Here is a 12,513-nt window from a genome sequence, read left to right on the forward strand (position 1 = left end):
CTTTACTGATGGTGCTTGCTTTCCATATCAGTCGTAGCCTTTGAAAGACAGATGCGGCTTTGCCAATTCTTGCATTTACATCTACCTCTGTGTCTCCTATTCTGGATATGTAGCTTCCCAAGTATTGGAATTTCTTGACATATTCAATGTCATGTTGGCCTATGGTAGGGGTCTCCAACCTTGTTCCTGGTGAGCTACCGTCCTGCAAATTTTAGCTCCAACTCTAATCAAACACAGGCGACCCAGCTAATCAAGGTGTTCAGGGTTGCTTGATAATTACAGACAGGTGTGTTGGAGCTGGGTTGGATTTGAAGTCTGCAGGACGGTAGCTCACCAGGAGCAGGGTTGGAGACACCTGGCCTATGGTGATGGCAGGAATGTGGCTTTTTTCAATAATCATGGCTTTAGTCTTTTCGCAACTAATGCACGATCCGATCTTCTCTCAATGATTGCCCAGATCATCTGGCATCTTCTGTAGGCCATTGTGTGTATCATGAAGCAGTGCTTTATCATCTGCGAAGTCCAAGTCCGCCAGTCTGCCTTCGTTCCATTCAATTCCATATTTTCTATTTTTCACTGTCTTTGTCATAAGAAAATCGACCACCAGTAGAAAGAGAAAAGGGGAGAGGATGCACCCTTGTCTTACCCCCGTCACAATCTGGAACATGATGCTGTTGCCCTTTCAAATTCTGACGCAACAACTGCTTTTTTGGTAGAGTGATTTAAAAATGTTTATATATTTGTCTGGCACGCCATATAACCTTGCAATCTTCCATAAGGACTCGGGGTGGATGCTGTCGAATGCCTTTCTGTTTTCAACTTGAATAATGAGTCAGAAACCGAGAGGTTAAAAATCCCAAATGGTATTACTTTCCGCTCCTCCTTCACGTTGAAACTGTAGGGTCGAGTGAGGTGCTTTGTGTGAAGGATGATATATATTTAGTGCATTATGCAGTACATTGTCTGATGTACATTTCTTCAGATTTTCTAGGTCATCCAGTTATTCCATGCATATAAAAAATACAACATCTATCATAGTGCTTTTCAAGTCTTCTGCAGGCGTAATTCTCCCAAAGTCTTATGACACAAAAGCCTTATCAGTCATAACCACCCCACACATTCCCTTGTGTGGTGTCCTGGAGTGTCAGCAGTGGGCCTGTCTCAAACCATCCATGCTTAAAATGTACAATGGCTCCGGTCGCTTTTGGGACTGATAGCTAGAAGTGAAAACAAGCTCCTCAGAGATCGCTCACCTGCCGTCTAGGCAAACTGCCCCGAGTTTCCCTCACACCGGCTGTTCCCAAACTTAACAACCACTCAAAGCAAAAAAGTTTGTAAACTGTCCCCAAATCCCTTATGGGCTTTCAAGAGCAATGCATTTTATTTTGTGATTTCAGCATTTTTATTAATCAAAAGCGGGCATAGTGGCACCTTGAAAAAATCTGACTCTGCATTCAAATATTACCTCAGTGCAAGGCTGACAAAGAAATATACAACAATGTCCTCTTATTGCAAATGTCAAGGCTTTGAATTTGAGCTGAATACGTAGTTTGGCAGAGATTATGTTCAATGCTACGTGCAAAAACAGTTTGCTTTTACCTCAGCCTCCAAGCTTGCCGGTTGCCATGGCAACCTGTTTTCCTTCTGGTTATTATTTTGAATGTTTCAAACGTTTTTCTTTTCAAAGTAGGTCTGTGCAGTATACCGTCTATTGGTATGGTCTGATATGACCCTCATTCTTTTGCCACCAGAAATGTACACTAAGGTCAGATTTATTTTTACAACTTGGATGTTGTACAGCTGTATATTTTCAAATAGGGAGGAAAAGCATGTCTTTGAATTTTATCAGTAGTTTACTTATTTGTTTGTTCATTTTTGACTAATTTGACAAGTCACTTGATTGGTAGACAAAAAAAGAAGCAAGGGCAACACTGTCATGACTGCAACCTTCTTGAAACTGATTCCATTAATCCGAGCATGTCATTAAATTCCTGCATGTCAGGGAGCGGGAACAAAAAACTCGCTGGTTTTACCTTCTGCACGCTAACAACCTCTCTAGTGCAAGGAAATGTTGGAGGCGCGCGCATTACAAGCCAGGGCTCCCGCAGGGTCTTAAAAGGTCTAAAATTCAGAATGTTATATTTAAAGTCTTAAAAACGCCCAGATTTTTATACTAGGTCTTAAATTTAATTTACCCAAGTCTTAAATTTCTTACCTCCGTTCATTCCCGAAAAGAGTTCATTCCGCAGAAAATAAAATAGTAGAAGAACTAATCAGTGGCAGCGGCAGAAAGTGTTTGATGGGTGGTCTTAAATTTTACTCATAATGGTCTTAAAAAGGTCTTAAATTTAACTTGCTGAAACCTGCAAGAACCCTGACAAGCTCATGTACAAGGAAGAGTCTGAGTCATGCGCATTACAAAGTTCAGGTGCTAGATTGAGCCCATGCCACGTGCATTCAGGTCCGAGCAAGAGTCCAAGACATGCTTATTAAGTCCAGGTGCTTGCGGGAAGGAATATGCGCGTTTTTACAAGCTCTCTCACGCAAAGTGAAGCTCACACACCCTCTCATGCGAGGAAAAGCATGCAATGCGCATGTTAATATGAAACTATGATGATAATAATAATAATAAATATTGCCAACTATTCTCATAAAAAAGCCTGCTATTGGCGATTAGTCTGACGATCGTTGATACACGATACTATCGTCTGTTGGCACAACCCTAACGTTTTTAATATTTTACTATGTTGTTACCTCAACGTAGACAAACTAATACATACCTATTTGTGCACTTTATCTTTGTACAGTGCGTTGTGAATGTGTTAGCATTTAGGATCCAAACAGGGATGATTCAGAAGCTACCAAACACTTCCATGTTTCCCTATTTAAAGACTGTAACATGAGTAGTTACACGAGTATGTGGTGGCACAAAATAAAATGTTTTTATTAAGCAGATAAAAAATGAGAACTATATTATATGGCGGAAGAGCACTTAATTTGCACCACTTTGACCTCGGTGCACATTAATATAATAAGTCCTAGGGGTGGGACAAAAAATCGATTCTTAGATGAATCGCGATTCGGACGTGGGCAGATTCTGAATCGATTCACAAATGTCAAGAATCGATTTTCAATTGTTAGTTTACAAAATAATAACATGACGTTATCAGAACCAAAAGGCGGAACTCAACTGGGGGAGCGGTGCTGCACGCGGTGCTGCACGAGCACATAGCGAAGCTTACAAGAGCAGAAGAGAAAGAAATAAAATCTAGAACAGCCCTGTTTGACTCATTCTAAACAGCAAGAAAACAAGATACACTTTGGGATAGTCTTTCTCTGCCTTTTCTTTGTTCAGTGAGCGGCAGGGAGAAACAGCGCATTTAATTTAATGACTCTTTTGACTAACAGCGTTTCCCTAAACCATCCGCTGACTGTTTAGATATAACATGAATATACTTCTGTAAAAATATGCACATAGTTTGTTATTCAGTCGCTGGGTGCGCTGCATTATATAAATACAGTAATACTGCCAATCACTGTATAATGATGATGCTAGACGCTTACCGTTAATGACAGTTAACATATAGAATTAATGTCACGTTTAATTATTATTTTTACTTTTTTTATGTTTTACAACAGAAACAGGACATATATGTATATAAGAATGACATTATTTATCACTTAGTTGCTTTAAAGTACAGTATATGACAGTTCAGAGACTAGTAGCAAAAGCGCAAACATTAACCTGGCTTTGAGAGCAAATGTGACGTAATGACGTCACAGATATGCAAATTAGTACGTCAAGAATCAATTCTGAATCGAATCGGGACCCTAAGAATCGATTCTGAATTGATTCATGAGGGTCCAACCGATTCCCACCCCTAATAAGTCCTGACTACCTATCTCTCAAACTTGCCCAAGGTCGAAGTGCTGCAAACTAAGTGCTAAAATATTGAAAACCGGTGATCCATGATTGCGTCTCCCCTGGTCTGGAAACCAATTTTTGTATTTTCGGCAAGGTTTTTGTTCCAGATTTCAGTTTAGCCACTAGCCAAATCTAGGGTGGCCATTCATGCCAGTTCCGCCTGACACGTCCCGAACTGGATTTCGGGTTCGTTCTCCGGAAGTCGCGTTGCTCGACGGCATCCTTCATCGAGGTTCTCACATTTCAGTTAAAATACATTACAAAATTAAGATTTATTTCTTTTAAGACATACAATCATTGTAGTTTCATTCTTACCTTGAAATGTAATGGTTGCTTTTCTGAAATTGCACCCGAAATATTAAACCTTGATGACATATGCGGTCGACCAACGCAACATACGGTGGAACTGCTGGCCAGGCAAATAACCTTGACAACACACGTGCATCCTACATCGCCATTCATCCCAAATCAACCAATTGAATATGAATTTGGGTCAAAATCGCCCAGCATTGTTTCAGAGAAAACTAATTTCTACGTTAAATAATTAAATTTCTTTTAAAATCATACTGATTTATTTTGATATTAACGGGCTCCCAGCATTAAATGCAGGGCCACACCCCACGCTTTTGGGAAGTGGTATTTTAAAGAACACGTGCTGTGTCCAAAACCATTCAGTACTATTCAGTAAATAGCGAATGACATTTGAGTCCGCCATATGGGGCAGAAGTTGAACGAAAATGAGCAAGCAAATGTAACTACCAATGCTGAGATTCGTCATAAACCTAACGCTTAATAGATTGTCCTGTGAAGCGTTAAATTATTTTATTTTACTGTTTGTCACGTTTGTCAGGTTAAAATGTATATTATTTAAATAAAAGTTACTGTGTATCGCATTTATTTTATCCATTTATTTTTTTTAAAGTAGAAAAGAACGGTCAACAACATCAAACACGGGTATATAAACATAAATTCATGGGACTGATTCCAGATGTGTTCGTCTTGCATTGCATCATGGGAAATTGTCAGTTAGATGGCTTGTATGACTTGTGATGCTGTACGAATAGACCGGCTGATGATGATGATGAAGCGATTCGTGAAATCTGTTCTCGCTTTACTTTCACGTCACCAGCCTTTAACTTCATGTGGCACCGTAAAAACTTAAAACACACCTTGTGTGTGTGTGTGTGTGTGTGTGTGTGTGTGTGTGTGTTAAATATATGTATATCCGAGTGCATTGTGGGTAAAAGGTAGTGTGCGAATGTAGGGAAAACGTTATTTGCTAAGAATTCGGATAGCATCGCAAAAATGCACTGTATGGATTGGGAGAATTTGATGATTATATAAATCTGCATTAAATTAACCAAATCAAATGAACCGAATCACATCAGCTCTATCACAACTAAATACTTAATCTTCCACATTTTATTCTTATTCCTGTTGTCACCTACAGCTGGTGTATTGCATAATTTTTCTGTGTGTACTGTATGAGATATGTCTAAGCAATAATGTCTTGTTGACAATTCTCCTCACTTCATTTGCTTGTTGTCTTGCTCTTTTTTCTAGAGTGATGAAGATATTGGGCCTGAAACTGGTGGGCAGAAACCACTACGACCCCAACGCTGTTGTCATTCTGGGCAAACACAGGTATTTTGTACCGATCTGATTGTCTGTCTGTGATTAAAATCCAAGGAGAATTGCTGTGCTCAGTGTTGTTTGCCATCACACTGAAAAAACATCTGCACTTCAGCTTCGGTACTTTCTCCTGGTTGAGCTCGTCTGGTCTGTAATTACAAGAGGCACATTGTGAACCGTTACACTTGCAATTATAGTTTGCGTTCTCTGTTTTGTTTGATCTGTAAGAGTGCTTGTACGTCATCTAACGTCATGTTTGTGTGCTTCAGGCTGCAGGTGTGGCCCGGGTACTCCACCAGCATCAAACATACTGATGGTGGTCTCTATTTGCTAGTGGATGTGTCGCATAAGGTGCTGCGTAATGACTCTGTGCTGGACATCATGTGAGTTTAAAGAACACACAACATCTTATCATAATCATCCACTTTATTGCTTTGCTCCAAAACCTACTGAGCTGCTACCTGAAGGGCATTAGGGCACGATAAGTGTGCATCCCATGTACCTTTTGTTTTACCATTCATGTAAAAGCAGCAAAAACTATATCAGCGCTTACATTAACACATTTGGTGCATTTATGCCAAAGTCCTTTTTAAGGAAGTTGTCACTCCACCGACATTTATTGTTAGCTTGGCATCATGTTGATGACGTAAAACTATTGGGAGCTTTTGAAAATGGGGCTCGTCTGTGTAATCATCTTTTTATTAATATTTAATAGGATTAATAGGATTTGTTTGTAAAAATCTGTGCAGGGATCTTGTTTGCTCAATCTTTTTAAACCCCTTTTGTCTGCTTTAGGAATGTGATTTACCAGGAGAGTCGAGAGAGCTTTCAGGACCAATGCACAAAGGAGTTCGTCGGCACAATCGTTATCACACGCTATAATAACCGCACTTATCGCATTGACGACATTGAGTGGTCCAAGTCTCCCAAAGACACTTTCACCTTGGCTGATGGATCAGTGACCACGTTTGTTGAATACTACAGGTGCTATTTTTGAATCCCAGTTCGATCTGATGTAATCAAAGGGCTAGAAAGCATGTACAGAGATATGACAGCTTGACAATAACTCGTTTAACTGAATGACTCGGATGATGTTGTGAAAGGCCTTAGATTTATTTATTTTCAAATCGCAGGCAGAAAGATGGTAGAGATGATAAAAAAAGAACCGTTTCCACTTCGGCATTTTAATCTGCTTCTCTAAATTGTTTAATGCATGCACAGGAAAAACTATGGCATTACAATAAAGGAACTGGACCAACCACTTCTCATCCATCGTCCAAAGGAGAGATCCAAACCCAGAGGAAAGGTAAAACAATACATATCAGCTTACATATCAGTCAGCAGTTTTTTATGGGCATAACTGAATTCACACTCTGTACTGCCATCATCTGGTGTTATTTGATACTTCCTCTTTAACCCAGCTTTTTGTGACACCTGTATTATTATGCACTTTTAGTATTTAATTTCTATTTTAAAAAAATGCATTTGTATTATGCTTTATGCATTTTTATGTATTATGCAAATAACACTCATTTGCATTTTTTTAAATAAATTGCATAGACACAAATTAACACAATAGTTGGTAACGCATAATATTTCTTCATTATGTTACCAATAATGTTAACAATCCATTGGGGTATGCTGGGTGTTGTCTTTAAACCTTCTTGTTTAACTGTGAATTATTTTGTGTGCTATATATTAATAGATACAAGATACAACAACATGCCATGCAAACATTTCTGAAAAGCTGCTTTGCAACAATGCATGCTATAGGGCTGTCACTTTTGAGAAAAATCAAATTCGAACGGATATCGAATATCATGCAATGTATCCGAATGTATTCGAATATCTAGGTGCCCCCTGCGCGCATAAAAACAATACAAGCACACATACATAGACTATCTCGCAAGTTTGTTAGCTGTCATTGACAAGTGCATTATCTCTGCACGTGCTGTTTGCTTGACCGTTTTTAATGATAGAGAGTGCAAACCATTTGATATTTGAGATGAAAAAAAACTTATAGCTCAGTTAAGCAGTTCTCACTTGACTCTGTCGTCTGTGACCCACGACAGTCAGCACATGATCATTTAAAATCCGTTTACAAGACAAATGCTGTTGTTGTTTAATATAAAGTTTACATTGCGTTGTAAACATGATGAAATTATCTTCATACATGCTAATTTCATAATGCAAACGTATCAACACAAGCTTTTTATTCTGCTATAATATTTAACACTATAAAAAATAATGTCATTTTATATACAAACTATAATTCTATCTTGACATGCATATTAGGTTCATGTTGGTCCAATTTGATTCCCTCTCTTGCGCACAGTTGCCATCGGTCTCACTCTCAGCCTTCTTCCTATTACGAGGTGTTAAAAACTGTAAAAAATGCGCTAAACATGGCATTTGAAAAACCGGATGGTTTATTTATATGGATATGTCACATCAGGTTCTAATGCATATTCGAATAAAAAGTGACAGCCCTAGCATGCTAGGAAAGCTCTAAAAAAAAACATCACATCTAAATGCAAGGATACTGACATGGATTTGTTTCTTAACAGGTTATAACAGGTGAGATTCTGCTGCTTCCGGAGCTCTCCTTCATGACCGGCATTCCCGAGAAGATGAGGAAGGACTTTAGAGCAATGAAGGTATGATGACCATTTAATCTGGTATTGGCAGACTCCCACAGATATAGGCTAAAAGCATATGAAGAGTTTGGTTCCAAAACGCAATAAATCCATTTTGACTAATTTGGGTAAAAATGTGTTTTCTATACCAAGAAAGTGATCAGATGAAAACCACTATTTTCTGTTACATACTTTCACATAGAATATTTAGGTTATAATAACATAAAAAATCAAATCCATAATTTGATTTTCAAAGATTTATTATAAAAAATATTTTTTGCAAAATAGTTTTTTTTTCAAAATGCTATAAATCTATTGAATCAATATATAAATGTGCATTCATCTTTGCCATGTTATATTCATTTAGTTGACTAGTGGTATACACTGATTAAAACATTTTCAAATTTGCTTTATCCCGGCTTCAGGCCATTTAGAAATACCGCTTTGTTGGCAGAATACATTAAGAGTTTGAAAAAAACAATGCTTACAAGAAAACATCAGACGCACTTAGAGGGTTGTGCATCTGAGCTTTTCATTTATTAACATTTATAAGACGCTTAAGTCCATAGTAACCTGTTTTAGTACATTTTTTTAGTTTGTGTGTTCCTACATACTAGGTTCCTAACCTGTGCTGCTAACACAATGCTTTACCAACTGACCTACAAGAATGATAGAAGAGTTTATAAAATATAAAGTTAACCTACAAACACTTCTGTCATGCTGATCTCTCTTCATTTATCTCTCTTCATTTCCATCTAGGATCTGACCATGCACATCAACGTGGGAGCCGAGCAGCACACCCAGAGTTTGAAACAACTGCTGCAGAACATCAACACCAATGATGAGGCTCTTCATGAGCTGGGGCGATGGGGTCTCAGCATCAGTCCAGAGATCCTGGTGGTGAGAATAGAAACGAGAACCTACACCTGCGTTACACCTGTCAGATGAGTTTAGACCTGTGAAATTAAACAAGATGTATCAGGTTCCATTATCAACAGATACCAGTAATCTACAAATATTACATTATTGACATCACTGATTTGTATACAGTTTTATGTTCATGGTGATTCAGAGCTAGTTTCATTTCCAAACTTTTCTACCTACACAGACTCAAGGAAGAACTTTGCCCCACGAGACCATCTGTCTGCATTCGGCCTCCTTCGTCACATCATCATCAGTGGACTGGTCCAGAGAGGTGGTTCGAGACCCCTCCATCAGCACCGTGAGTCAGCACAATCTGAAATCACTGTGATTCATCAGTTTGCGGGGGAGTATACATTTGCCACGACGTCAGGCAATGAGAGGAGGTGGATTTCAGAAGAGTTAAAAGCCGGAGATTTCAGATTGTAGACATGGTCTAAAAGATATGCATTGAAACAGAGCGAATTACATTTAATTTTTGCATTACTGTACATGCACATGTCAGGTTATCAGTTTATTGGCAGGCCTATTTATAGTGACATCTTTATCTATTACAATCTGTATGCATTTATCCAGTGTGACTTAAAGGGACACTCCACTTTTTTTTAAATATGCTCATTTTCCAGCTCCCCTAGAGTTAAACATAAAATTTTTACAGTTTTGGAATCCATTCAGCCGATCTCTGGGTCTGGCGCTACCACTTTTAGCATAGCTTAGCATAATCTATTGAATCTGATTAGACCATTAGCGTTGCGCTAAAAATAACCAAAGAGTTTCCATATTTTTATTTAAAACTTGACTCTTCAGTAGTTACATACAATAGTCCCTTTGGTAACATTCAATAGCAGGGGACTATTTTCAGGCGTTGCGTAATATCACTACGCCTCCTGCAGCCATGTTACAGCAGCAAAGTCCTTGATAATTACGCCAGTTTGAGAGTATAGTTCCTAGCCATATCTCCCTAGAAAATCGCAACTTTGAATTTTCCGTCAGTCTTCGTACACGATATAACTACATAAGAGTCAAGTTTTAAATAGGAAAAATATCAAAACTCTTTGGATATTTTTTAGCATGATGCTAATGGTCTAATCAGATTCAATTAATTATGCTAAGCTATGCTAAAAATGGTAGCGTCAGACCTGGAGATCGGCTGAATGGATTCCAAAACTGTAATAATCTAACGTTTAACTCTAGGGGAGCTGGAAAAAGAGCCTTTTTCAAAAAAGCGAAGTTTCCCTTTAAAAATGCAGTCACACTTTTTTTAATCAGTCTGTGTGATCCTTGGGACTGAAACCCATGACGTGTGCATTGCTAGCAGACTGCTTTACTAGCGAAGCTACAATGTTATAATAATTTTAAAGGACATGAACTACCTCTGATTTAATTCTTTAATTGGATAGAGCTCATGTCCCATGATTTCTGTCTGTTAGGTCCCTCTGAGTTGCTGGGCTATTTTCTATCCTCGACGGGCAGCGGATCAGGCAGAGGAGTTGGTGAGCACCTTCTCACGTGTGGCCGGACCCATGGGCATCAGAATCGAGCGACCCGTCCGTGTTGAACTACGGGATGACCGGACCGAAACCTTCGTCAAGAGCATTCACTCTCAAGTCACCAGTGAAGTGAGAAACGGTCAATGTCGTTAGACGTGATAGAAGTGACATCTCATTAAATCCTTTGTTTTATAGCAATGCCGTGTCTTTTAGGACGTGTAACATGATAATCCGTTTTTTGGAATCTAAATATGGATATCATCTAGCAGTGTTTGTTCCCTCTTATTTTTCAGCCTCGGATGCAGCTGGTTGTGTGCATTATGACGGGGAACAGAGACGACCTGTACAGCGCCATCAAAAAGCTCTGCTGTATTCAGAGTCCAGTACCATCACAGGTTTCATTCAGTTTCAACCTATGGAGTCTCATTTCTTTGCCAATAATTTAGCTTGCAAATGAGAAGGGATTTAACAATTGACTTATTTCCTACGTCAAAACAGATAATCCAGTAATTTTGTCAGTGTGGTCAAGTAATATCTAAAATATTCATGTCACATCTAAATCGGTCTCTCCCTTTTCCAGGCCATCAACGTGCGGACCATCTCCCAGCCTCAGAAGCTCCGCAGCATCGCTCAAAAGATCCTTCTGCAGATTAACTGTAAACTGGGAGGAGAGCTGTGGACAGTCAGTGTTCCTCTGGTGAGTGTTTGCTATCAGTGCCCATCAAATGTTTTCGGTTGAAAATTCTATATGTGGTTTCGGATCTAAAATATATCAATCTTTACTAATAGATTAGATAGCATTGTTAGTATTACAGACCTAAGGCACACAGTGGCTTCTGCTGATAAGATTTTGCTGATACAGTTTCATAGTTGATACAGCAGTAGTATGTATTACATTACAAACACACGCTTTAAATTTAATGCATATTTGCATTAACATTACTGCCTGCACTCAAGGGCATCTTGTATACAACCTTAAAAAAGAATGTTGTTCTGTTGAATTATCAAGTGGTACAACTACAATTACATTTTGACAGAAATCTCTGATGGTGATCGGAGTTGATGTCCACCATGATGCCAGCAAAAAAAGCAGATCTGTCATGGGCTTTGTGGCAAGTCTCAACAGGTAACTTAAAACACACATGAAATTGTTTTGGTTTACATGGGTTCATCAGGACCACCCAAAGTGCCTCTACACCCACATGGTTTTTAGCAATGCAGACTTTATATACTGTATGATTATGGCATTAAATGCCAAAATGAATGAAATACTAGCAAACATTTCCTTAAAGCTCTTATTTATCTTGCTTGGCAATTACTTGGAACCTAGCCAAGAAAAGGACCTCATTTTAGCACATCATGAGGAACGTTTCCATTACCCTTTAAATTGGAAAACTGGCATTGAGAATTGAAAATATGGACAGTGGAAACATGTAAATTCCTCTAAAACTCACATATATCGCCCACAAGATTTTTATGCTCGCATGAGGTGGTTTTTCAAAACCGCAATGGAAACTTGAAGCAAGTAAGTCACATATTTATTAAATTTCTTACCTCAGTTTATTCCCGAAAAGCGTTGTTCGCAAAAAATAAAATAGTAATTTAAAATGCTGTAGAACTAATCAGTGATGGAGGAAGAAAGTGTTTGTTGGGCGGCCTCTAAAAAGAAAAGTTCTGCATTTCGCGCGTCACTAATTCGCACTTAAATCCAGTTTTTAATATTTTTTTTTTTAAAGAGGATACACATATGGGCTATTATAATCCATGCAATTCCTGCCATAAGCTATATTTCAGGTGTTGTGATTTGACTGTATACTGTAGGTTTGGCGAGAAACAAACCTTAAATGCAGGTTTGTATGAGCAAAAATCTTTTCTGGGTTAATTTAACCAACTAGCCTGTGGCTTACCT

At 38.6% G+C, this 12,513-nt stretch overlaps 1 protein-coding gene across 1 annotated transcript in view; it reads left to right on the plus strand.

Annotated features, from left to right (window-relative positions):
- piwil2 (piwi-like RNA-mediated gene silencing 2) overlaps positions 1 to 12,513 on the plus strand; it is a 33,194-nt gene that overhangs the window by 15,978 nt on the left and 4,703 nt on the right. Inside the window, exons 10-20 of the mRNA XM_065250835.2 lie at positions 5,489 to 5,569; positions 5,827 to 5,940; positions 6,353 to 6,541; positions 6,779 to 6,863; positions 8,125 to 8,214; positions 8,953 to 9,093; positions 9,302 to 9,415; positions 10,545 to 10,733; positions 10,898 to 10,999; positions 11,185 to 11,301; positions 11,642 to 11,730. Coding sequence (XP_065106907.1) covers positions 5,489 to 5,569; positions 5,827 to 5,940; positions 6,353 to 6,541; positions 6,779 to 6,863; positions 8,125 to 8,214; positions 8,953 to 9,093; positions 9,302 to 9,415; positions 10,545 to 10,733; positions 10,898 to 10,999; positions 11,185 to 11,301; positions 11,642 to 11,730 — 1,311 coding nt within the window. The remainder of the gene's footprint in view (positions 1 to 5,488; positions 5,570 to 5,826; positions 5,941 to 6,352; positions 6,542 to 6,778; positions 6,864 to 8,124; positions 8,215 to 8,952; positions 9,094 to 9,301; positions 9,416 to 10,544; positions 10,734 to 10,897; positions 11,000 to 11,184; positions 11,302 to 11,641; positions 11,731 to 12,513) is intronic.

The sequence above is a fragment of the Paramisgurnus dabryanus genome, chromosome 5, assembly GCF_030506205.2.
Source record: "Paramisgurnus dabryanus chromosome 5, PD_genome_1.1, whole genome shotgun sequence".
Lineage (NCBI taxonomy): Eukaryota > Metazoa > Chordata > Actinopteri > Cypriniformes > Cobitidae > Paramisgurnus > Paramisgurnus dabryanus.